The sequence below is a fragment of the Triturus cristatus genome, chromosome 7 (genome assembly GCF_964204655.1).
Source record: "Triturus cristatus chromosome 7, aTriCri1.1, whole genome shotgun sequence".
Classification (NCBI taxonomy): domain Eukaryota; kingdom Metazoa; phylum Chordata; class Amphibia; order Caudata; family Salamandridae; genus Triturus; species Triturus cristatus.
Window position 1 is genome coordinate 1,589,149,466 of NC_140590.1, and position 27,582 is coordinate 1,589,177,047.

General features: G+C 43.5%; 1 protein-coding gene across 1 annotated transcript in view; it reads left to right on the forward strand.

Annotated features, from left to right (window-relative positions):
• The window catches only part of SLC9A8 (solute carrier family 9 member A8), a 489,369-nt gene that overhangs the window by 337,740 nt on the left and 124,047 nt on the right, over positions 1 to 27,582 (forward strand). The window contains exon 9 of the mRNA XM_085619441.1: positions 9,336 to 9,468. Within this exon, the coding sequence (XP_085475567.1) occupies positions 9,336 to 9,468 (133 nt within the window). The remainder of the gene's footprint in view (positions 1 to 9,335; positions 9,469 to 27,582) is intronic.

Consider the following 27,582-nt stretch of genomic DNA (forward strand, 5'->3'; position numbering starts at 1 on the left):
GACATATTTGAATCTTAAAGCATGTTCGCCTCCATAGCAGGTACAATTCGTGTCTCTGACAGTTGGCTTGTTTGCTGAGTAATAATTCGCTGGACAGGCATAAAGAATAAGCCAACTAGTAAGTGCTCACACCAAACCTATTCATGCACTTTTTAAACACACCATTGCTAATGTGTTTGTCGTGAGTGGGGTAACTTTTAACAGTATGTCTGGTCCTTTATGTTTCGCACTATAATGCTGGTTTTGAGGCACTTCGCGGGGTTTTTTACCACATCATGCCAACTAATACCAAGCCCTCATCCTGAACCACTAAAATTAACCAGTTTACAACTAAAACGATGTACCCTGGAATTCATTTGCATTTCACCTGGTGACTGTATTATGAACTCGCCATAAAAATGAAAAAAGGGGAAAAACTATTTGGTCGATAATCAAGCCCACCTTTGATGAATTCCCTCCTAAAGCTATCTTTGGCTGATTTGAGAATTGAAGAAGATGACATCAAATCAAAGCTTACTGGTGGGAGAGTTAATATGCTGCCTTTATTCAATCCAGACTCACCGGTTAGAGAGGTCCCAAAGTTGCTAGGTGGAGCAACATAGTGTCTTTATTTTAGGATGCTCATTTATTTACGGCACGTGGATGAGCACAACTGTAGGTCAGCCCTGGAAAGCCCACAACATAGAGAATGTATCTAGTAGTAGAGAGGAATATCACAATTAACTAAGAGAACAAGTGGGAGGGGTCGGGGGAGTGCACACGCGTGCGCAGGAAATGGCCTCGCCGCAAAAAGTAAATAAACAAGTGGGGGGAGTGCACGCGTGTGATGAGAAGGGCGGGGGGCTGTGAGACGCGCTCTGTGGTGGGGAGGGGGCGGGGCATTGAAGTGAGGCACGCGCAGCAGCACCAAAAAGTTAAAGTGATCGGGCGGCTGTGTGCGTGCACGCTCGCGGGTACTCAAGCGCTAGGCCACCAGGCAGCACTTTGAAAACCCGCTTACTAAAGGTCTCGCCTGAGTGCTAGCGCATGCGCTAGCACTCAGGCGAGACCTAAAAAGTACATAAAATGATAGACAAATTACAATAGTGACTGACACAGTTGCCAGGCTGTTTAATCCAGCTGATGGCTTTCTTCATGTGTCTCTCAAGCCACCTGAAATCACACTTTGCTGCCCTTCCTGTTTCCTCCGATTAGACTACAGGCTAGAGCAGAGTTTCTAGCTCCTCATTGGTACTCAAGGAAATATTCCTCTGCACAGAACGAGGTATGATAATTTCCTATATGTTTTTTATACGCAGCCTAGTGCCCAATACTCCCAACTCAATCTGATCCGAGCACACTTTTGCCAAATTCTCGTATTTCCGGATTTCTGCATTGATTTATGTGGCCAATTTCCCTTTTTGATTGTCTGTGGGCAACATACCATCATTTCAGTGGAAAAATATTACTAGAGACTGATCTCCCTGCTCCCGTTCCCGGGCAAAGTTTTAGAAAAAGCCATTAACCAACAATTCTCCTCACTACTGGAATGAAGCCTCCTAAGCGATTACTACCAATTTGGAATCCACAGCAACCACAGCACCAAGAGCCCTCATAGTGGCTACTGACAACATCCAAGCCCTACTCGACCGAGTAGAGACTGCAGCTCTGATCCTCCTAGACTTCACGGAAGTCTTCAATATGGTCTCCCACCACACACTTATCACAAGGCTACACAACATAGGCATCCAAGGAGTCTCACAAGGCTACACAACATAGGCATCCAAGGAGCCGCTCTCAAATGAATCACCTCTTTCCTCACTGGAAGATCGGGAAAAGTCTGCCTTCCCCTCTTCACCTCCGAACCCAAGGAAATCATCTGTGGGGTACCTCAAGGATCCTTGCTCACCCCCTTCTTCTTCACCACCTACATGACAACTCCGGCAACCATCTTCAAAACCCGCGGACTCAACATCACATCCTACGTCGACGACACACAACTCTACCACTCCAAAAACACCATCAGTATCAAGACCAACTTTCACAACTGCATGACAGACTTCGCCAAGCAGCTGTGTGGGGCCTTGTATGCATGGGTCAGCTTGAACTAGCATCATGAAATTCTCCTAATGTTCGGGGGAAGAGCGTTCCAAATTCTAGGGGCTGCACCCGAGAAAGCTAGGTCCGATGTTCTTTTCTTACGGATTTGGGCCGGTTTCAATAGTAGGTCTTCATGACTCCGGGAGAGACGGCATCCTCCTGATAGTGTGATTTTCTGGGCTAGGTACACTGGTGTGTTGTAATGTATAGCTTTGTGAGTGATACATGCTATGTTTAGATTTATTCTTGCTTCATAAGGCAGCCAGTTAAGCACCTTCAGATGGGGGGTGATGGGGTCGAATTTTCTGGAGCCGGTTAGAAGTCTTGTTGTTGGTGCAGGCGCACGCGGTCTGTGATGAACTGCGCAAGCGCGGAGTGCTTGCAAGACGAGGTGCGGCACCACTGCCAGGATTAGTCTTGAGTGCGACTGCGAGGATTAGTCTTGAGTGAGGGAAAACCAGCCACACTCTGGGTTGGTTGGGGTCCAAGGGGCCCAAAAGTAAGTAAAGTTGTATTGGACACAGGTCCCTCCTGGGCACTATTTTAATGTTCTAAACTTTACAGGTAAAAACATTGATCAATGCCCATCTAAACAATGAATAGTAAAACCCGAACAGCAAACCGTGTCTTCGATGTAGTCCTTGTTTACTTTTTAAGTTTTACTTTATGTTGTATAATGTAAAGGTATTTGATTTTTCCAGATGTATTTATGTAGTTCCTTCAAGTAGCAAAGGGCATACCTGCAGTGCAAAAACCATACCTGCCAACCTGTTGAATCTAAAATGAGTGGACAGTCCGATATTTAAGAGTGTGATTTCATTACAATGAACAGAAACTGGGCCAGACTGGGGAACCAAAAATGCTCCAATGTAGTATATTTAGTGTATTGCACCTTTCCTACTTCTCTGTTTGGGCAGTGTACCCATATTTAGGTTTGCAATGCGCAATGGGCAGTGTACCCATATTTTGTTTTGTATTGCCCAATGGGCAGTGTACCAATATTTTGGTTTGTAATGCGAAATGGGCATTACGTCCATTCTTCTTTTGCTTGTAAAGGAGGAAGAGGTGTGGTGTGTAGTTAATTAATTCAATGCATTCCTTTTTGGATGTGTTGCATATGTTAATATTTACTATGCTTACATTTGTTTATCCTTTTTGCTGTTCTTTAAGAGGTGTGTTATGCCATTTTTGTTAAATTAATGCAATGTTTTACTCCTATGTCTATTTAGGTTTTTACTACGCTTACTGCTTATATAATTCTTTGTTGTTGTTCATTAAAGGGGGAAGGTGTGTAGTATACTGGTATTTAGTGTATTGCACCTTTCCTACTTCTCTGCCTTGCTGCTCAGCCAGTGTGGATGTTCTTGGAATGTTGGTATGAGTGGTGAGGTGATAGAATGCTGATGCCTGTGTGTGTGGAGTGTCAGTTGAGAGGATGGGCTGAGCAGCAAGGGAGCTGCTCCTGGTGGGGGCTTCTGTAATCCTGTACTGAGGACTTATACTTCATCAATAAACTTACTTAATCATCATTCCTCAGCCTCATCATTCATCATATTTCATCCAACCAGCCCCACTCTTCTCATCTCCTCGCGCAATCTCTATCTTTGATATTATGGTATCCAGGCGCTTTGTTAGGCAGCTATATCTTTGGTGAGGTTATTTGAACCACCAGGTCTTCAGCTTCTTGCGGAACTCGCGAAGCGATAAGGAGGCTCTGATGTGCTGAGGGAGGTTGTTCTATGGTTTGGGGGAGATATAGCAGAAGACGTGGCCTCTGGCTTTATAGATGAGGGGTATGTGTCTAAGTAAGAGACCTGCTGAGCGTAGATGCCTGAAAGGTGTGTGGGAATGTATGCAGCTGTTAAGGTATGCAGGGTTTATGTTGTGTAGTGCCTTGTATGTGTTTGTGAGCAGTTTGAACTGTGGCCATTTGCGGATTAAGAGCAAGTGCAGTTCTCAGGGATGTGAAGTGACGTGTGTGGCGAGGCAGGTTAAGGACAAGTTTTGCTGTGGCGCTTTGAATGGGTAGAAGTCTGTTCAGGAGCTTCTTAGTGAATCCTGCGTATAGTGTGTAGTTAAGTCTGCTGGTAATCCGGGCCTGTATAATCATTTTCCTGGTGTTCTCTGTTAGCCATTTGAAGATCTTTTGCAGCATCCTAAGGATGTGGAAACAAGTGGAGGTCAATGCGTTTATTTGTGCTGTAATGTAAAGCTTGTCTTTCAGGATGATTCCAAGATTTCTGGCGAGGGTTGTCGGAGTGGGTGTAGGGCCGAGGTTATGTCCCAAACAGCAGTTGATGTTGTGTGATCTGATGAAGTCTTCCAGCACGGTCCTGTGTATGTTAAATAACGATGGACTGAGAGATTATCCTTTGGGAATTCCACATATGAGGTTCTTGGCTTTCGACGTGTAGGGTTACTGCTTGACTCTATTCTTCACGTGAGGAAGGAGCCTTGGATGCCTGCTTCATGTAGTCTTCTGATCAGAGTGGAGTGGGAGACCATATCGAAAGCTGCTGAGAGGTCAAGCGATCCTTCCATTCTTTCACACTCTCTCCCCGTCTCTCCTCTCTCATCTTCCTCTCTGACCCCTCTCTCTCTGCCTTCTGTCTTCCTTCCCCTCTTTCTCTCTCTCCTATTGAGGTGATATCACGGTTGTGAATGTGAATGGCCTGTCAACACAGGCAGAGTAGGAGGTACAGTGAAAAGTGTTCCCATATTACTGAAAGAGGTTGTGAATAGCCCATTCTGCACTTCACCAGAAGTGTGGAGTGGAGTTGACCTGGATTCACCATGACAATCCTATGTGCCAAAGATAAGTCAGAGGATTCTCAAGAGGGAACTTGAGTGGTTGAAGGTCTGGCGTTCAACTCACTGATCAGGTTAGATTGCACTAGCATGCTTCAAAAGACTACTTTAAGTTCTGTTTATTAACTATAAGGCTTGGAAAAGAATGCTGAAAATTGTTGTCTGGGCAGGTGAAGATGGGATAAACCAGTTTGGGTATATATGTGTGGAGTTCCAGAATATTAGGACTTAGAAGTATATATAAAATCCACATTATAGAGACAGAGGCTGTGGAAAGGGTGCTAGAAGAGCACCCAGGTAAAAAGAGTGTCTATAACCACAGCACAGTTCCTAATGGAAGAATGTGTGAATAAAAGAGGGATGCTCATCCAGCTGCACCAGAACCTCTGCAAGCATTGTCAGGCTGTGATAGGGGAATTTTGAAAGCAAGGGTGTCAGTGGACAAATGTGAAAGAACTCTCCTGCTTCCTTCCATGAGAACAGATGGAAATGAGTTATTAGTCTGCTCTTAACCAATACCCTTCAATCCCACCCCCATCACTGAGTGAGCTGCATCACAAGGTCGGAAAACGCCTGTTTTCCTGGTTGTGACTGAGGGTCTAGTCAGGGAAATGGAGGCAGGAATAAAGCAAAGCAAAATAAGTCCCGACTAAAGGGAACCCCGCTCATGCTGTATACCATCAGTATGGAAAAAGCATGTGTATGTATATACAACACCGTATTAGACTCACTAATGAGGATGGCAAGAGGCCCTCAAGAAGAAGGTGCCTTTGGCATACAGCACTTTAATGATGTTAGAAAGTAGATAAAAGAATCTTGTAGCAAGGCAGCAGCAAACCATGGGCTGGATAGCTTTTAGAAACTGGTATGAAGAAGGTAACAAATACAAGAGACTCGGATGCAGGACATGAAACAAACCCATTATCATCTTCAAGGAGCACATTACCAAAAAGAGATCTGATACCATCTCTCTTTTCTTAAGAAAGTGAAACTGTTCATGCCCTGGTACTCTGCATATGTATGGTGGAACCGCCCTGCTCCATGGTCCCCCAGACACCACATTTGCACTCCTTAGTATGCCACAGCACGTTTCAACCAGGGCCTCAAGAATTATGATCACATCACCCGTATCATGATGGAACTCCATTGACTCCAACTTGCCAGCCTGTACCTTATTCAAAACCAGCTGCATCATTTACAAAGCCTTTATTTTACACTACAACGGTCCCTAGGAAAACAAGCATTTGCAATGCAATAGGTCTCGCATTTATGCAGTTTGAGCTATTGACATTGTAAATGACAATGCCCTTTAATAATGTTTTGGTTTTCAAAGTATAAATAAAAGGCATTGTCATTTACAATGCCAATTGCTTAAACCAGCGTAAATGCGAGACCTATTGCATTGCAAATGCTTGTTTTAATTGTCTTCCAGCTCGCCATAGGAGTACTTGAATTTTCAAGCCATCTCCCCTATCCTTGTTGTTTATATTCCCTTTCACCCTTCTGCCTTCGTCTGTTTCTTCTCCACCCTCTCCATCCGCTCAGTTTATAATTGTATAGCTCTTCAATCCCTGGCTGCACAACATCCAGGATAATGTGCTTGATGGCTACACACTAATAAGGTCTAAAAAGCCAGACTAATTGACTATGCCAGTGCTTGTTTGAACCTCCAGTGTGTAGGCCTGGAGCAGCACAATGCCCAGCTTCAGGTGTTCACAACGCCAGCTAAACATTACAGTCAGCATGGCTGCTTTGCCAGCAGTCTGTGCTTGCCACGGATGCATGCAGTTTGTGTGCCTTGCATCTGGACTGACTGTGCTTTCTTTCTGGCGATGGGCATGAAAACGTGACCAACAGCTCTCAGTTTGAAGCTTTTTTCTGTGATCTCTTCTAACGCATTTGTAGACCCGGTTTTATGCCTAGAGTGGCCAGTATAATTCCAGTACAAGGGCCAGTATCTTACTTACCGTGTGATTGTCGCACAGGGCCAATCATATTGTACTGTCAGTGAGTGTACGTATGCCACCAGGTCTCTCATCCAGCATGAAATGTGACCAGGAAGTGCACATGTAAATCAAGCCACTGACAATAAGTAAAAAAAAAAAAAAGACTTGAATACTTCTGCTTTCATTTTTGTGTTTGGGCACGTGTATGTTTAAGATATGTTGCTGGCATATTGATGGTAATTTTGGGGAGGACGTGGGCATCAATGGAAAGATGGTGTACAGCTTTGGTAAATTGCTAGCCCAGGTAGATTGCTGTAATTTTAGGCATATTGTCAGCTTCCACGACTCAGCGATGACTACCCTTGGCATAGCTGGCCCTGACATATGATGGCAATTTATGACATACGGTAGTCGTCTTGTGGTATCGCAGTGTTCACTGTTAGTATTGCTGCCCATGGCATAATTGGGTTAATGCTTGGCATAGGTTGGACTTCCATGTCCTCAGTTTATCTAATGATGGTTCTGATTTAATGAAGGACATTTCCTGTGTTTCCACAACCCAAATCGCTCCCCGGCCGAAAGTTTGTGCTGGAGCCCTGACAATAGCGCTCCACACATGAAAGTGAGGCTGTCCTGCTCTAACTGCTGGAAATGTCCTGCATTCTATCACAGTCACTATGCCTGGTCTACCGAGGAAAAATAACATAGGCACTGCATTGGCGTGCTCTGCAGGTTTCTGTGTTTGTTTCTTCTCTCTCCAAGTTCCACACAGGCTTTAATAATATGGTTGGCCTGGAGGATGTGGGCAGGGGAAGCAGGGCATGGGCATGTGTAACAGAAGTTTTTTTTAACCTGCATTTTGCTAGGGTGCAGAAATCTTTGTCCTTTGTCCTCAGGAGTGCTGCTAGCTAGAGATGCTGACTTTGTTAAGGCCGGTAAATATACTGATCCGGCAAATCAGCTGGTGCTGGTCTATGGAATCCTACCCTGAGGAGTGGCTCTTAAGTGTCCCTGTGTTACAGTCTCACTTGACCCCTTGCTTCTAAACCCTACCAGGTCATCAGAAGCTGCTGGAAGAGGGTGGAAAAGATGGCAGGCCAGCTGCATAGCTCTCTATGTGCATGGATATATTATGGTAGTTAAAACTCAGGTTGCCAGTACCATGCCCAAACAAAGGCAATGTACCAACTGAGTTCTAGGAAGGGTATCTTTTTCTAGTTCTGCAATAAGCTCACAAGCAAATGCCCTTAGTTACAAGGTAGGGTGATCAAAATGGCTCCTAGGTTTTTTATAGGTTGCCTTTTTAAACCATTCTGATTATAATCTGCTCTCCATTTACTTTCAAAATGGAAGCGCATTATATTCGTCACAGTTTTTATGTTAGGGCCAGTGGTTCAAAGTCCATGTATTGATCATGTCATTTTTCCTTCTGCACTGCTTTGCATTGTTAGATGTTTGAGTTTGCATTGTCTGACATTAGTAAAGACTTTTTTCATCATTGCTCCCTCTTTTATTAAACATGGGAACTTGTTTTGCTTGTTCTTGCTTCTTGTTTTTGTGTTTCCCCCTTATCAACCTGAGTTCTCCTTCAGTGAGGAAACCACAATAAATGTCTACAGCTATTAAATGGTTCTAGCAACTGAAATGTGCCTCTGGGTATTTGGGGGACTTAGGATAACCTCAGGGGTCTCATGGTATGTTGAGACAGAATGCACAGTGGGAACCTTAGGTTTCATCAAGATTTGGCACAGACAGTGTAAGAAAATTAGATACTGTCTCAACCTCTTGAATGTTTTTAGTGTCTCTGATTCCATAATTGGTGTGTAGGCCACTCTGGAGACTGTACCCTGTTATAGTTATACGAGAACACTATATACTCTGTAGGAGGTAGCAATTTGATGGTGATGCCTCTTAATGTTTTTCTTTGGGACATTGACAATCAAAGCTTAAGTTTTTCTGCATGTATCTCCCTTTCCAATGGAATTTACAATTTTTCTGTATGCCTCTGATCTTATTTTTTAACCTTCTTTTCAGTCTTTGAGCTCACCTCTCCATCTCTTCTCTTCTGCCCCCCTTATCCTGCATCTTTAGCTCTGCTTCCCCTTCTCCTCTCTCTCCTTCCTTTTTGTTCTTCCCCTTTTTCTTCGCCCATCTTTTTCCTTAATGTCTTATCTCAGGTGAAAGTTCTTTGTTGTGTTCCAGTGGTCTGTTAATGACAGAAAATGTATAGACGGAAAGTAGCAGACTATCCACTGTAAATAACATTACATTTGTTTGACATTACTATACCTTTACAGTGCAATCTGGGGCGAATAGCAATTAGCAAAATAGCTAGAAAATAGAACATTTCAAAGATAAGGGGATGGTTTTCTTTATGTGTAAGCCCAAAGTATATTTTGTGATACCGTAAGTAAAAATGTACCTATGTGTTCTGCTCAGGATTTGCGAAGGCTCTGTAATCACTCCAAATTATTATTTATAATATATTTCTTTGGTTTTCAGCACTGCTGAAGGATTAACAAGTGAGTCTGATGTAAGTGGATGGCAAACCTTTCTTCAGGCTTTGACATATTTTCTGAAGATGTTCTTTGGCTCTGCAGCCCTGGGAACCCTAACTGGACTTATTTCAGCTCTGATATCCTTTGTGGTGTTCTATTTCTTTTCATAAATTGATTTATTAACTCTAAAATAAGTGTAATCCTATTTTAGATGTTCCCTTAAGGATATACTTACCAAACGCCTCCAGGTAACCTCTGCAGGAACCGAGCAGCATTATTGAAGTTTTGTAATCATGCCTTGGCAGGTTCAGACCTAGATTTGGGTTTGTATGTAGGGTGTGTAAAATGCTAGTCTCAATTTCATCAGAGATGGCAGTATAATCATCGTAGAGTTAATTTATCATCTTTCTCCTAATACGTTTATCAAACGACAAATAAGATGGCTCAATGGATGAATAAATAGACTTGCCAAGTTTTGTTCCAAGCTTGTGGAGTGGCAATTAATACTTTGTTCTTGATTTGGTACTTGACCTCTTCTTTTGGTAATCCAATTGAGCTTTAAGATTTATCCTTCAGAATGTGTTGGCTATTCAGTTTCCTAAAGAACTTCTCCTGCGATTGTTCTAAATGAGATACATTTACTCATATATGTGTTCTGCTTGTGCGAACTGCGCTGATCTCTGATTTGTTTCGGCATTGCCTCTTAATTCAGAGTATTTTTTCTTAAAACTTTACCTGGCTTGTTGATGACAAAGCAGCACGGTGAGCTGTTTTGGAGTTCATGAATGGTATAGATAATAGTCTCTAATGATGTTTACGTCAAGTCTAGAAAAGTTTCTGACAATGGACAATTTAAATGAAAATGTATTCTGAGTTTGGTTGTCTGGTTTGTTTCAATATTTGCTCTTAACTGCTTGCGCTTAACTGTGTTAATTTTAAAACCCCTCTTTTATCACCATCTACCATAAAGGCACATGCAGTTGAGAACTCTGTACTGCTGCCTGCTCAGGTTTCTGACTTCATATCATGTTGCCCAATGAACTTCTCATGATCACATCCAGTGTTTGAGTGAACCCTCCATTTTAAGGACAGCAGATAGAAAAGTTATAGGGGAAGGTCTGAGTTATTATCACTTGCAAATGAAGCCAAAATCTGTCGGAATCTACATTATATGCATTTTTAAACCTTATATAGCTTTTATTTTCACTTGCATTAATTCTTGGCCTTTTATTTTTGCCTGCTGACCCGTCTCTTTCATTGGTCCTTCTCAAGATATCAATGAAAAAGTAAAATGATATCAAAGCTGCTCAATTTTCTATTTTTTTCTCAAACCATCGCTTTAGCAACTTTTTTCTCCAGCACAGCAATGTTGACATATTTTCTGTGTCACCGTACAAAATTGTTCTATTACGAGTCAGAACTATAGACGATCCAACTTCTACCCTGTACTCCATAACATCCGGCATGTAGTCTAACCTTGTTGGGTTGTACTCTGGATTGCTATCTCAGTATCCATTTGCATGATTATCTGAAAAGGAATCCTAGTTGGTGACAGCACACACAAAGTCTGCTGAGTGCATTGCTGCTGTTCCGTCTGGCTGCAGAACCAGACAGAAGTCAGGGAGGTGGTCTTGCTCCTGAATGACCACAGTTGTTTTCTTTCCTCTCCTAGTAGTGCATCCAACAAAGGAGTTATTGTTTTCTTACCCTCAACATAAGAAAATCAAGAAACAGGCAAACAAGTAAAAATATACTTCATACAAACATCTTTAAGGGATCAAGTACACGGGAGGAAATTAAAGCACATGAAGGCACAAGCACATGCTTAGGTAATTAACTTACTCTCCACATGGCTACTTGAAAGATACTGAAAATAACTACCACTGCATGCGTAACCAGCCCTCCCCACAGTCTTATTCTATTATTAAGTGTTTACTTTTACAACAGTGGTGGAAATCCACTTGAGTGCAGTAATAAGTACAACTTTCCTGTTCAGTCTCCATCAAAATCCTAAAATGGATTTAAGTTATGCCACATGTGGCATTTGCCCTGGGAAAGGGAGTTTACATTTGAATAACTCAGGTGTGCAAGTATTGGTATAACTAAACATGAATGCATGATTGGGTTGAACCGAAAAACACCTGAGAACTTGTGGAATAGGCCATCCTTCGTATTTTCAGTTAGTAGTAGCTTTGTATTAGCTTTCAAAAATGGTATTCTTATTGCCATCACCAATGCTCTAAACTGGTAGTCATATAAGCTAGAGATCTAAATTAATGTTTGTAGCATGTGTGCCTGTAGATGCACATTTTGTGGATACTCCTGTCATTTAGTGTTTGGCTTTGACTGTTTTTCTTCAAAGAAGTTTTTGGATTCACAAGATCTCTGCGATTCCTCCTCTGGTCGTAGATCCGCATGGTCACCGACTCCAGACACTGGTCTCCTCTCTCCTCCTACTCTAGATACAGAGGAAGGAGCCTCATTTGTAATGGAGGTGCAGAAGGCAGTTGAGGTCCTGGACCTCATGCTACCCTTGGTGGATGACAAGTCCATTGTATTGAGCGAGGTGCTTCAACCTTCGGTATCTTCCTCAGAAGCCCTCAATTCCTTTAATGAAGCCCTCACTGATGTCCTAGGGCCTAGGCCAAGCCCTACACAAGGACTCCCGTATTCAGGACCCTTGGCCACTACCATCGCCCTGTGCTCGGGACCCAGCCTTCCTCACCCAGCACTCCACCCCAGAGAGCCTGTGGTCCAGGCCTCTATGTCCAAAGATAACCCCGATGCATTTCCTGCTGTACCTCCAGATATGGAATCCAAGCGGCTGGATACCTTTGAAAAGAGGATTTTCTCTTCCACCCGCTTTGCTCAGCGTTCTGTGAACACTGTGTGTTTTTTTGGTCCGATACTCCCAGAAGTATGGGATTCGGTTGCACAAGTACTGCTCATGGTCTCAGAGGAGGCCCGAACCATACTCTCCCAAGCGATTGCTGATGACAGAGACACTGCAAAGTGCACTATACACTGCAGACTGAATATGACGGACTCGCTGGGCAGAGCCATTGCTTCTTTGTGGTGCGTAGACACCATACCTGGCTGGCTAAGATCGACTGGCTTTTTGGGGGTTGTCCAGGCATTCTGGCCATGCCCTTCCATTGCAGTCGCCTGTTTGGTGACAAGGCGGACTTGGCTCTTGAACGTTTAAAGGATAACAGAGCCACCGTTAGGTTTTTGGGATTTACCATGGCACTGCGACAGCTGCATTCCTCCTTACACTTGCTTCATAGCTGTGGCTGGGCCTAGCAGTCACACCCTTTCAACCCTAGCCACCATGGCCACCAGTCTCCCCAGTCCATTTGTGGCCTCCCATAGACCTCGTGGGATCCATGGCCAGAGGTTTACCCTGTCTAACACCGCACCTGGTAACCACTGCCTCAAAGCCCCTTTAATATGCCCTTGCAACAGCATGGGGAGCCAGTTGACAGCAGAACCTGTCATCACCTGCCCCAGTTGCAAAAAATAACATCAGACAAAAGGCTGCTCCAGACTGTTCAGAGCTGTTATGCCGTTCCTTTTACAGAAACTCAGCCAGCTTTGCCACTCTCTTCAGATGGGCTAATGGAGGACTAACTGGTGCTCTTGCGACAAGAAGTACAGTCCACACAAAGGAGCCACTGAAAGGGTGCTGACATAAGAAGTAGTTTGTGGTTGCTATTCCTGTTACTTTCTGTTGCCAAAAAATGATGGAGGCCTCTGTCTTGTCCTAGACCTATGCCCTCTCAACTACTTCTTGAAAAAGGAAAAGTTCAAAATGCTCACTCCTGCTCAGGTCCTGTCTACCATGGATCCTAGAGACTGGATGGTAGCGCTGGATTTTCAGGACGCAAATGTCTGTATTCCTGTTTTGCCAGCCCACAGACATTACCTACAGTTCATGGTGGGTCAAGAGCATGTCCAGGTCTCTATGCTGCCTTCCGGACTTACCAGCACCCGCCTGGTGTTTACAAAATGATTGGTGTGACTGCAGCCCACCTGCTGAGTTTAATGGTTCCAATCTTCCCCCTACCTCAACGACTGACTGTTAAAAGCAAGCTCACTTCAGGCAATAGTCATCCACCTCCAGACTACTACTCTCAGACGCTCTCTTACATTGGAGCCATTGGAGACACAGTACATTTCTGTGCCTGTCCTCCAGAGCAGCAAGTCTAGGATATTCAGGCTATGATTCTGGTGTTTCAGCCTCTATCCTGGATTTCAAGGTCTCCTGCATCCTAATGGTAAGGCATTCCCCTTGGTATATGCAGACTCTGCACTGGGATCTCAAGTTCCAGTGGACTTAGCATCAGGCAAATCATTCCTATCTAATCCAGATATCAGAGGGAACTGCAAAAGATCTGCAGTGGTTGCTGAGGAACTGAAATTGGGTCAGCAACAGACCCCTCTCCCTTCTCCACTGGGAAGTTACAGTATAGATGAGTCACTTCTGGGTTGGGACTGCCATCTGGAAGAGGTGATCAGAGGAACTCTAGTTTTTGGCGGAGTCTCAGCTCCACATCAACATGAGGGAGTTGAGAGCGATATGCTTGGCATTGCCAGCCTTCTCCCCATCCATCAAGGGGAGGCTGGCTCAGATGTTCACTGAAAACACCACTGCCATGTGGTACTGCAACAAACAGGGCAGAGTGGGGTCCTGGAACCTGTTCCATGAGGCTCTATGCCTCTGGAGATAGCTGTAACTTAAGGACATTTTCCTGGGCGTACAGCATCTGGCAGGATTCCCTAAACACCAGGGTGGATGCACACAGCCGGTGATGCCTCACCGATCACGAGAGGCGTCTTCACCTGGTGGTGACCCAAGGCCTTTTTAATGATTGGGGAGGACATTGGATCTCTTCGCCACCATCAAGAATGGGCAATGGCAGCACTTTTGTGTTGTGTAATTTCCCAAGCGGCTGTCGCTCGGAGACTCATTTTACCTGAAGGTAAGTAACGTAATATTCTGTTTATATAATTTGTCATGGGATCTCCATCTTTCTATAGTGATGTCAAAAATTCAAATAACAATCAGTGCACTTAGAAGTTTTGGTAAATAGAAAATAAGGGTGTTAGTCCTCCTAAACCTTGTTAAAAGCTATAGAGGGGAAGATTATTCTGCTGATAACAGATGTAACTGGAAGAGTTTTGAAAACTAAAGCTTGACATGATTATTTTATCCCCCGTCAAATTCTGTGTTGCAAGCATCAAGGCTGGACCCTTCAGTTTGTAAAATGGAATCTATCAGCAAAAGCATGTGCGTAATATTTTTATATTTGCTTAGATACACACAAAAATTGGAAAAAGTTTATTTTGTTAGCTGGAATGCTCTATTCCTTGGGGAATCTGCAATTGTTAGCTGACATGCTTCATTCTTTGGAGAATCTGCAACTGCTACAAACGTTAGAACACTTGTTCAAAGTGTCTGTCAGAGTTACCAATGCAGAGTACCATCCTAAAACATGAAATTAAATCTACAAGCAAAGATAAAGGCGGATTTTGATTATTTAATAAAGAAAAGCTCCATTGCCCCATTGTGTAATGGTTTGGGGATTGAGCATAATTATTCATATATGTTTTGTTCCTGATCAAAGCATATGTAATGAAATCTTATGATTGAGAATACTTGTAAACCCAGTATGAAGAATACATTGTTCAATGCGATGTATTCAAGATACTGATGGGTTGTGCCCTTATATGGTTGATGGTTAACCGTAATGTGGTTTACCTATCGCTTGATTGTCTTCAATTTTGGATCATCAAAAAAAGATTTTAGCAGTGGCTGTATTATTCATTTTATATATGACGGAGTGTGTTGGTCTGCACCCGAGTGTTGATAGCGGCCCTATGATGACGCATGCCACTACATTGTGAGTGAGGGCAGTCTTAAAAAATCTAATGATTTTTATAATATTCACATATCTTTGACTCTCCTATACACATTACACATGTAAGTACATCTTCAAAAAATACTTAACATAAAGTGAGCATTTGCTCGACTCCTGCCCTTCTCTTTTTTCTTCCTTTTGTAATATTTGCTAGTCCTTCTCTTCTTGTGACTTTAAACATTACTTAAGGCACCATCTCTGTTCAGTGTTGGACTACTTAGAAAAGGCCCTAGAAAAATGCAAAGTTCACTTAAAACAACAAAGTCCTTCACTGTGTAAAACAGGCATGCTGATATGCATTGGCCCAATGTCAACCAAACTTCTCCAAATCTCATAAATCTATTTTCCGTTTTTTAGCAGTGTTGACTATTTGCTGCAGATGCAAATGTTAGGTCTCAAGTACTTGGTGTAGTTATGCCCATTTTCAAGGTCAATTCGTAAGAAAGGTTAATAGAATTCTGAAGAGCAGATACTTGATGGTGAATCGGAGGTAAAGATGAGCTCTTTGGCTAGGTTAAGATCTAGCTACCATGCAAGTATGATTGGACTCCGTTCACTACTTCTCCTTTTTGTCCTGCACATTTTATTAGTATCCGAAGCAGTTGTGTGTAAGGGTTCCGAGAGTTGAGGGAGGATGAATGTCACTTTCCTTTCATTTTCGGATGTTGAAGCTGATGGGTGATGGCATGGTCTTGCCTGGGAACATAAGGGTTGACACTAGAAAAAACTAAAAATTGTGTCAAATCTGGATGTAAGGGCTATTACTGTATTTTGGCAAGTGGGATAAAGGTCCAATTCCCATGCAGGATAACTGTACTCATTTTGGTTGGGGGTATGAATTAAAAAATGGTGGTGAAAACTAGATGCTGGTTGTAAAGTCAGTCGTGTGGGAGTGTCCTTTGGTGGGGTTGCAGCAAAATATTTTGGTTGAGAGGGTTACTTGCTTTTGAATTGAGTCAGGTGCAAGGGTTGGGCAGGTCCTGGGTGATGGTGGATAGTTTTAAGACTTGTCGAAGACTACTAGTTTAATTGAGTCAATGAAGGTTTTTGATTTCACCCTTTTCTGCTTTAATTTATTCACTGAATAAAAAAGGAGCCTTGCAAATTTATGAGGAGTGTTTCTAGTTCCTTTTCTCTTCTCAACAAAGTCACAACATGACCAGTTTTTAGGTCTCGCCTGACCCAGCGCATGTGCTGGTCTGGCAGACTTATTGAGAGGGCTCCAAAAAGTGCTACCAGGCCAGCCTAGAGCCACAGTGCATGTGCGCGGACGCGCGCGCCGCGCTTTACCGTGATTACTTTCACTTTAGCGGCCGCTTTGATGTTTGATGTGATCTCGATCGCGAACACTTTCACTTTCGCGGTCGCTTTGCATAGCCAATAGGTCTCGCTTTTGGGACCTTATAAGTGTTTAGTTATGGAACTGTTGCATGGCTAAACACTTATAAGGTCCCAAAGGCGAGACCTATTGGCTATGCCAATGATTGTTAGGTTTAGTCTTGTAGATCAGAGCTAGATAATACATGTTATTGAAGAACACATAGCAGATTAGGAGAAGAAGTTCAAGTACTGGAATGTGGCAAATCTTCTTTAAAGAGTCATAGGCCCTCAACACGATTGGTGCAGGAAGACCACATCGGTAATTCATCACCCAGGCTTACTGTACTGTAGGGTACGTGGATTACAGGGTGCAGAAGTATCAATAGTTATACCTTTTGCACTAGGAAATAGCCTTGGTAATTAGTGTTTGTGCACTTATTCTTGCAGGTTTCCCTCCTTTCTAGCTCGCTCCCCTTTTCAAATGTTTCCAGGTTTTAGCAGTGCGAAACCTGCTTGGAAAAAAATCAATAAAATAGTGTTTTCCCACAACTCGGAATCCCAAATCAGGATTGGCTTAAATATTGGGATACTGGCCCCTAGCATGTTATTTTGACTTTGTCACTGATCCTCGTGTGGGGTGGGAGGATCATGTAGTGAATATGGTAGCCCTGTGAAAAGCAAAGTCTTTATTGTGTGAAGTCATCATGAAATGAGTGTCTGAGGTGAAGTGGCAGTAATTTATTTGAAATAAAAATAAGTGCCAGGGCACACGGTTTACTCAGATGCCAGCGGTCGCAGGTCGGAGTGCCAAATGCCAAGGTTGCATGGTCTTTAGACCCTCTCATGCCTCCTTATTCCATTGATACTCCCTGCCTTTTAAGTCTCACTTGTGGAGGTTCTTTTCTATGTGTGCTTTCACCATTTCACTGTTTTACATCTTTGTCTTCCTCCTCTTTCCTTCTTTTGTGTGTTGTTCTCTCTCTTGCTCTGGATAAAAGTCTGATGAGAGCTAGTCTCCAAAACTGAGTGCCGGTGGGCCCCACCGGGAACCACTGGCTCAAATTAAGCACTGTAGCTAGATCGCGGCTGTTTTTATGGTCATATATTGGGTGCCCCAGTATGTGTGACTGTTATTGGATGGTTCCCTGGTTCGTGTTAGATCATGGACAATGCAAACATCTTCCAAGAGGAACACACTCACCCTGGATGAGCTTTCAAGGACTTTGAGGCCTAAGTCCCACCCGTAGAACCCCTCATGTACATGGGGTGAAGAGCAGGTATGTGTTGGAGTGCCCTTACCTTAAGTACCTCACCCTTGTCTTCTCGAGATGCCTACTTTAGAAGAAACGTATAGTATTCCTAGGTTTCCATTAATCCAGTGCTCCCTCTCCACACTAAACAGGACTGCAGTTCCTACCTTTGTCCTTCGCTTGACTTTTGGCGCTACTCTGAGCCCAGAATTTCAGTGGACCCTTTACTGAGAAATGTGCGAGGACGCAGAGCGTCCTACTCCCCGCAGTGATATACAGTGCTTGAGAGAAATATATTCAAGGCCATATTACTGATTAAACGCCCAATATAAATATTGAGTGCATGGCGGTGAATCCCAAACGTATATAGCACTCACAAACATGCAACAAATTCACCAGGGCTGTGCCTGTGAGCAGACTGGAAGAGTCAGAGTGACTGTTTTCATTGATTTTTATCCTCAAGACCTGGCTCTTCGATCAGTAGCACCCCCCCCCCCCCCATCCCCCCAGTGCCTTGAGACCCTCTCGGGTATGTAGCGCGCTTTACAAATGCAGTGATTGATCATAAACGTATATAACATACACAAAACCAATTTACCTGGGCTGTGCCCCTGAACAGACCTGAAGAGTGACTTTTTCTCCTTGTAGACTTTACAGTGGACGAATGATGAAGGAAGGCAATGTGATGACTAGCAGCCAAGTTGCAAGGTAATTCCGCAGTAGTAACAAGCCTGCCACACCCAAAGTAAACCTAACAAGCTTTCGGCTTTGTTTAGTGCGTGCACAAGGAGGCACGCGCCTTTCGCACAAAGATCCAGACACAAAACCGAATTAAGCCTAAAATATGTGCGGACTCCAACACACACATGCCAACATGCACACACTATTCTTTGGAGACAAAGTATTGCGTGCTGCGGAGGGCGAAAGGTAATGGTAAGAGCAGGAGGAACACGCTGGTGCTCAAGTGAGAAGCCCAGGGTGACGTGCATCAGGAGAGCACTGGCAGCCATGCTCCTCAGATGAGTTCTGGAGGATGCATCCCTTGTTAGCATTGAATGATGTGCCTCAGAAGAGCACTGGTGATGTTCACCGCAAGATGAATAAACGCTGTGGTCAGGGGAGAACCCTTTGGTGAGCACAGGCTGTTGTGCATCGGAGGAGCAGAGGGTGAACAGGGATATGTGCAAAATGGGGGCACAGATAGAATACAATCAGGGGCAGCACTCACTGTGCCTACAAAAAATATGAATATGTCACTGTGTAATGTTACTGTGCTCGTGGAAAGTGCTGCCGGTTACCATTTCAAACAAGCATTAGCGAGTGAAAGCAAAGCCTTCACTTTCATAGCGCCTTCCACGAGCACCAGTTACTTTCACAATGACTTATTCATATTGTTTTTAGACACGGGGATATTAATCTGCATCTCTGTTAAAGACATTTAAGTAACTTCCTGAGATACCGATTAATCTTCCTGTATCTACAAAAAATATCAAACTGTAATTGTGTAATATAACCAATGTTCCCTCTAATTTTTTTGCTCTTTGTGCGGCAGTGTAAGGTCTCTGTGCGCTGCAGCCAAGGCTATGTGTGCCAAGAACCCGACCGCACATGTGGGTTTAGTTACAGGGGTTTTGACACAGGGGTTCCTGCTTCATTGTTTAGATAACTGACCTAGGTACTGGAAAGCAGGAGGTCTGCTTGATGGGGCCGGCAGGGCCGAGCTGGGAACCCAAAGCAGCCCTGGCAATTTTGTCAGACAGTCCGCCCCTCCCCCCCCCCGCTCCCCCAACACTACTGCTTAACAAAACCAGTCCCCAGCACTGATGCTTTTGTTACTGAGTGCGATATTTCAGCATAGCTGCAAAACTGCCTCCACTAACAAAAATGGCCCCCACCCTTCCAGCATCCTGGGCAAACGTTCGATGCCTGCAACGGCCAGTGGGAAGGCCTTCGTGTTGGTGACTGGCGTACACTGGTTTAGTCATGTTGGAAATGAACAGGTGCAGTGCAGAACATCTGCAACCACGACAAAGCTACACTAATCTATATTAGGGCACCGTGGCAACCTGCTTCATGCCACAGTGCCAGTGAACCTCTGCTTTCATAACTAACTACACAGCAGCAGCTCAGGGACATCTTAACGAGTTTGAGCACCCTAGGACAAATGTATTTTGGGGGCCTTGTGCACAATAGCTGCTTAACTGATATTGCTGGGTATTGAGCTTGCGCTATTGTCATACGCACTAATCCTTTTTAAAATTCACACGCGTCAAATCTTTCAATTACTTGGATCAAGTTAGTGCTCTTAAGTGTTGAACCTAAGTATGGCTATTGAACTGCATGTAAATTGCGTAAGTTTCATTTGCTCAGACTGTTTTTAAAAATTGCTCGCTCCTACCTACTTGTCGCTGTTTTCTCCTCGTTCCACCGCAGCTTGTGCTGAATGTGTGGAGGGAGCTCTAATTCGACCAGTTCTAATTCCTACTTCCGGCGGCACACGTAGCGGTGGCCATCTTGGCAAACAGACGGTCTAGTGTTTTTTAGATCTGCTGCCAATCAACTACAAAAGCGGGGATGGCGCCGACGCGCAGCGGGTGCGCCAAAGGCAAGCCCACCTGCGCCCGTCGGCGCCCGAACAGTACCCGGGGCCAAGATCCCTGGTCCAAATAGGGCTCTTAGGTTATGCTATTCTACTAAGCAACTAATGGCTTGCCGTAATTTCCCGCTCCCTGATTACACCCCATTACATCCCGAGGGCGGGGACAAAAATTGTCTGCTGTTTTTTATTTAACTTAGCGCCCTGTTATAATTCTACTCCAGTGATCATTAAACAAAAATACCTTTTCTGTAACTATGCCCCCCTAGTTAATAAGGATTTTTTTTTCCTTAGTACTAACTGCCGCTTTGTTCCCAAGCATAAAGCGGATATGTTCAATCTTTTGGTCAGTGAACAACTAGACGCCATATTTCTTACTGAGACATGGCTGCACAAGAGTTCTGGACCTGACATTGCAGCCGCTTTGCCGCTTAACTACGCCATAGTCAGGAAAGATAGGGGCTTTAAAACAGGCAGGGGTATTGCTATAATTTTTTTTAAAGATTGCATGTTTAAATTTGAAGATTTACCTTTTAGGAACTATGAGGCAGCTTTATTTAAGCTGGCGCTAACCCCTAAGTTTACCTTCTCTGGGATACTAGTGTATCACCCTCCTGGCCCGTCTGGTCCATGGGCCTCGTCCTTCCCTGGTTTGGTAACTCGTTTTCTTATGAATACTGCAAATCTTTCTATTCTGGGTGACCTAAATTTGCACTTGGAAGATCCCACATGTAATATCAGTGCTACTTTTATCTCTGATTTGGCAGCATTGAACATTGAATTGCATAACTCTGGTCCCACTCATATGGCGGGCCACTTATTGAATCCTATTTTTTCCAGCTTATCCAACATTCATTGTTCTCCAGCTCTTCCTTTATGCTGGTCCGATCACTTTGCTATTGGCTTCCGTTTGGAGTCCTTAGAAAGCTCTTTTTCTGCTAGTCCTACCTTTAGGAAACCAACAAGCTTTAAATAACAAATGTTGGGTACTCTTTCGGGTACCGTACAAAAGTGGCTTCTAAACGCCATCGACACCTGTCTCCCTCCTTCCTTAAAAAAGGTAAACAACCACCGTCCCCCAGCGCCCTGGTTCACTGAGAAATAAAAAATGGAGAAAACCAAGTGTAAGATGCTGGAGGAGGAACTATGCATCCGATTCCAAATTTACTTATAAGAGGGCCAAAAAAGAATACCATAATCTTTGCAAGTCTGCTTGTACGGAATACGTATCCGAAACCATTTTAAGTGCTCTGAACTGTTCTAAAACATTATTTAAAATTGTCAAGGAGCTTTCTGGCTCAGAAACTCAATCTAGGCCCCCTTCGTTAAATAATCGGCAATGCGAAGATTTGGCTAAATTCTTTCTCCAGAAAGTAGAGAAAATGTACTCTGAAATAGAAAGGTTGCAGTCTAATAATCCCCTACAATCGCAATCTGTCAATTCCCCCCAACCAGCATTCACAATGTTTTCAACTGACAATATCTATTTTGATCAAGACAGGGTGCTCGCTGAACCCACTAACAAACTGGATACATGGCCTCTACTATATATGAACTCTTTTAAATAAACGTCTTTTAGACAGTGTTAAATCAGGATCTCCCAGGGACCCTCTCCCTATCTCTGTGCTGCAGCAGCTCGAGCCGCCTTCATTGATGATAATCATGGAACTCTTGAATGCCTCCTTACAGGAAGCAATAGTTCCACCAGAGTGGAAAAATGCTATGGTGCTCCCCCTTCTGAAGAAGGCTAACGGACCCCGATTTGCCCTCCAACTACCGGCCTATTTCTTTGCTACCAGCTTTTTCAAAGATTTTGGAGAGGCATATTAACTTACAGCTGTCACAATTTGTAGTCACAAAAGTTTCTTGACCCATCTCAATCCGGCTTTAGAGCCGGCTTTTCAACAGAAACAACACTCCTTGGAGTCATGGAAAGACTGCGTCGTCACCTAGATTCTGGAGATACTGTTGCTCTTATACTGATTGACTTAAGCACAGCTTTCGACAAGGTGTCACACACCTTGTTAATGAAAACCTTAAGATCATTGGGTATTTGTGGTTCAGCTCTCAATTGGCTCATTTCTTTTCTTGCCAATCGGACCTTCCAAGTCTTTTCTCCAACGGCCAGTTCCGATACCCATTCTTCACTCTATAGGGTACCTCAAAGCTCCATTCTCAGCCCTCTAATATTTAATCTATACGTCAGACCTTTGGCTGATGTTGCAGAGGAAGCTGGGTTGTCCATGTTCTCTTACGCGAATGACACCTGGATTATCTTCTTTCTTTCAGTGAAGAGGGCGGCTGAGACTTCCCCACTCCAGTTGAGCTTGGGTAAAATTACTTTGTGGGTGCAGGCAAATTGTCTCAAGCTCAATGGAGAGAAGACCGAGGTCTTGGTTTTGGGGAAAAATAAAGATCTTTGGGGCCCCCAGCACTGGCCTAGTGAAATGGGTGCTCCTCCTCAGCCCTCCCGCCAAGTTTGTAACTTGGGCTTCATCATCGATGATTCATTAACTATGCAACATCAAGCTGTTAAGGTGGCTGCTACATGTTTTACCATCTTGAAATGGCTAAAAAAGATTATTTGGATGTTGCCGGCGAATACCCAGAGAGCCGTAGTCCAGGCGCTTGTCACCTCTAGACTGGACTACGGCAACATTCTTTATCTGGGGACTAACAAAGAGGTGACTCGTAGGCTGCAGATGGTTCAGAACTCTGCCGCAAGATTGTTATGCCAGGTTCCTAGAGCTGTCTCTGGCCACCTGCGTGATCTTCACTGGCTCAGGGTGGAGAACGAATTAAGTTCAAAGCCCTGAGCTATATGTTCAAAATCAAAACAGGTGTGGCCCCCAGTATCTGCAGTCCTTGGTTTATCCTTGTGTGCCTTCCCGTTGCCTTCGCTCATCCACTCAAGGGAAATTTTCTGTGCCCAGAGTTAGACTATCTCGGATGGGCGGTCGATCATTCGCCTGTCTTGGTCCCTCCTTATGGAACTCCCTCTCCATATCAATTCGTAATGAAACTGTGTATGTCAAGTTCCGCAAATCCTTAAAAACGTGTTTTTTTAACCAATAATTGTTAAGCTGATATCTGTTCCTCATTCTGGTTGGTGCCGGGAAACCCTTTTTGGATAGCTGTTGCGCCTTATAAATTAAAATTAATAATATTAATAATAATTTATGATCCAGTTTCAGCTCTCTTGTGTCCTCTTTAGTCAGATCACAAACAGTGCACAGACAGTGGTTCAAATTCGAAATGTGTTTACAGTTAATATTCAGGGATAGTGATGTATTCTTTCAATATTGTAACACAGTAAACGTTCACTAATACTACTGCAAATAATCACTGTGACATCCTCCCATTTCTCATATCTGAGATCCTGTTTAGATCTAAGAGAAACATTTTTATTGATGTTACATGAAACAAATACACATTTGCTATAAAATGACTGTAATAGACTCTCACACATTACCCGTATTAAATTAAGTTAAAGGAAAATGCCATTTCCAACAATCTGTTTAAGAGCTATTCAAGGTCATCAGGGCAAGACTCTCTGCAGAACAGAGCTGACTCTACCAGGGGGGGATCACTTCACTCTTCAGAACTGACAATCATTAGTTCACTTATCAGTTCTGAAGATGATTTCCTGGATGTGTAGGGGGAGGAATGCACAAAGAAGTCCACCATGTGTGCTTTCAGAATCACTAATATATGTTAGTGATTCTGAAAGCACACATGGTGCTTTTAGGCTTGCTCGGGGCTTTAAGTGCGATGAAAAAACTGGGGGTCTCTCAAAGGGACATGGCTGATGTAATTAAGGACATGGCTTAAAAACACGTGAGCTAAAAATGTGATTAGCAAAGTGTTCTCGTCCGACTGGTATTGTGCTGCCTCTGTCATTGCATCCAGATATATAATACAACAAGTAACATTATACCTACAACAAGCCAGGACTATTGGCTTTCTCAATGGTTGTTAGTTGCATAAGATAAATAAGCAACAACTGGTCCTGTGCTGTGCAGTGCCTTGTATGCATGGTTATTGACTAGGGTTTTAACATTTTTTTCAGTAACTCACTGGATTTCCTACTCATGCAATCCATCTCAGAAGGACAAAAGCATGAGTCAGTCCTTGCAGCATTTGTTCCACTGTCCTACAGATCCCACACAGATGTCAGCCACAGGTTCCTACCTGCTGAGCTATCTTACCAGTAGCTGCATTTTCCTATTGAACTGTTTCGAAACGTTGCATGTCTGCTACATGATCTCCTCCAGGCCCCCACACAATTTCTCAACTCTAGCAACTGTTCCCACATCTCAAGTTCTTCCACTAACTTCATGGAACCTAGTAATAGCTTTTTTTGTTGCTTTGATTTTTAAATTGAGTTATTTCACTCTTCCTAACATCAACCAACCACCTTTACTTTTCCTTCCCTACCATTTGCTCCCTCTTGAGCTATTGAGTCACATCTACTCAGCTCCTATTTCACCCATTAAAATTAATTTACACCTGTGAGTTGCACAATCAAACCTCTCACCATTTTTAGTGCAGGAAATTTCCTAAAACGTTTTAGTGCCTACCCACAAACTTTCAAGCTTGTTGACTTTTACCAGCTGTCACCATACTGATGTAATTCTATGTGTGAGCGAATAAATTCAAAATGGGAGTCCATGCTGTATAAACAACAATGTTGAATTTGAACTTTAAATGCATTTATATATGATGCTTACTACCCCTGACAAGGCGTCAAAGCACTTTTTCAGCAAGTACCACACTACTCTGGAACCCATAAAGGATTAGTGGTGAATTAGTATAGTCATAGTGAAATATGAAAGTCATTTAAGAGGTGGCTATGTTAGTCTATTATTTGGATTGAGAAGAATAGTGGAGGGATATAAGAGAGAAAAGGTTTGTATTTATATAGCGCTTGCTACTCCTGATGAGGTGTTTAAGCACTTTTTTGGTGAGTAGCATGCTACTCCGGAGCCCATAAAGGATTAGTGGTGAATTAGTATAGTGAAATATGAAATTAATTTGAGCGGTGGATATGTTAGTATGGTATTTGAATTGAGGATTGTGGAGGGATAGAAAAGGGAAAAAGGTTTGCATTTAAATCGTGCTTGCTACCCCTGATGAGGTGTTGAAGTACTTTTCGATGAGTAGCAAGCTACTCCGGAACCCAAACAGGATTAGTGGGGAATCAGTATAGGGAAATACGATATAATTTGAGTGGTGAACAAAGCGCAAAGAGTCCGACGCCTAAAAACACTCAGTCAACATTAGGGTAGAGACTGATCATGGAAAAGAAACCGCCAGTTCTGCCCTTGATAACAATCTGGGCCAGTCCTACCAGAAGAGTAAAATGCAAGCCAAGGAGAGGAGCTGAGAACCCCCCTTGTTGTGGAGACATAACATGGCTACAGACCTGGAGGAGGAGAGGCCCGGTTCACACCTGGGACGGTGGAGGCATGAGCTTACCTTCCTCAATTCCCAGCTATGTATGTGATGAGTAGTGCTGGTAGACGTATCGCTTGCATTCTGGGATTTGTAGTCCTGGTTTTACAATACTACTATTCCCAGAATGCTAAGTAAGCCCTGTACTGGATAAGAGTGGTCATAATTATTTACAAAGTTTGCCTGCACACAGTATTTTTGACATAATCAAAAGGCACGCTATATATCAATAAAGAACGGGCATTTATGGTGCATAAACTGAATTACGTGCTAATGTAGGAAACTTCTCTCCAGGCTATATTAGTACCTTTTTAATCGAGGGGCGAACAGTTCACATAAAGGGGTCATTCGTGAAATGCTTTCACTTACATTGGCATGACTGGTTTGCGCCACTCTTGATAAAATGTCACTCACATGGTCACACTTTAGTGTTGTGTTGTAAGTACATGTTTGAATGTCATGTATTGTATGCCCGGAAGGGTGATGTGGTATTCGGGTGTCATACGCGGCGGTAGACAGCTGGATGAAGGCAGCCCACAGAGCAGACGCCTCTGGTGAGTCCCAGGGCATTTCTGCATAAAATATAACGCACCTGATTTGAATGTCCATGACCCATCTGTACAATAACGTCACATAATCATAGTAAACATTGTAAATGGCACACTTAAGTCAAATGAATACTCGGCATATGGAATGACGCGCCCTCTGTTTGAAACACTACTTTAACCCATCTGTTTGGGCTGGGGGTACTGGGGGAGAGGGGTTAGGGGTTTGCGTTTTGGGGTGTTCTTCTAAAGAGGATGCAGCGTAAGGGCCAGGAGCTGCCTACGTTGGTCCTGAGGAGCCTGGTTTGAGTCTCGGCGTGGCTCATCATCCTGTGATCCTGAGCAATTCACCTAAGTTGGCGAAATATAAAACAGCAATAAATAAAAAACAAAAATGTGACACGTACCAGAAGAGAAATGCAGATATTTGTGAGTGGTCTGAGGCATGCAGCAAGTCCAGAAGCACCACGTGTGCTTTCACAATCACTAACATATATTAGTGACTGTTGAAGCACAGATCGTGATTTTAGGCTTGCTGCATGCCTTTTGTTAATAGAGTGCAACAGATTGCGGTCCTTTTTGAAAGTTTTCTGTTAATTGCCATGCTCGACATGCTAATACACGGGGGTTCAATTAACATGAAAACTTTCAAAAAGGCACACAATCTGCCGCACTAGATTAACAAAAGGCATGCAGCAAGCCTAAAAGCACGACGTGTGCTTTCACAATCACTAATATCGAAGTGATTTTAAAAGCATTTTTTTCACAATAACTAATATAAATTAGTGATTGTGAAAGCGCAAGTCGTGCTTTTAAGTTTGCTGCATGCCCGTTCTTAATAGCAAGTATGCCCTTTCTTAATAAAGCGTGGCAGATTGTCTGCTTTTGTTAAAGTATTCATGTTAATTGCCGCGCCCTGTAGAAGCATGACGGGCGCTGCGATTAACATGAATACTTACCTCTCGGACGATGGATGTGCTGTGTGTGCTCGCTTCAAAGACACTGTGCGCTGGGAGTGACATAGGTGCGCGCCAGAGCTGCAGACTTCAGAACTGGAGATCCGTGTCCAAGCCTCGGTGTCAGTTCGACATCCTGTAAATGATTGTTGGCAAATCTTCACCTTATTATGCATTAAAAAAAATAAAGAGTATCAATCGATTTTGGA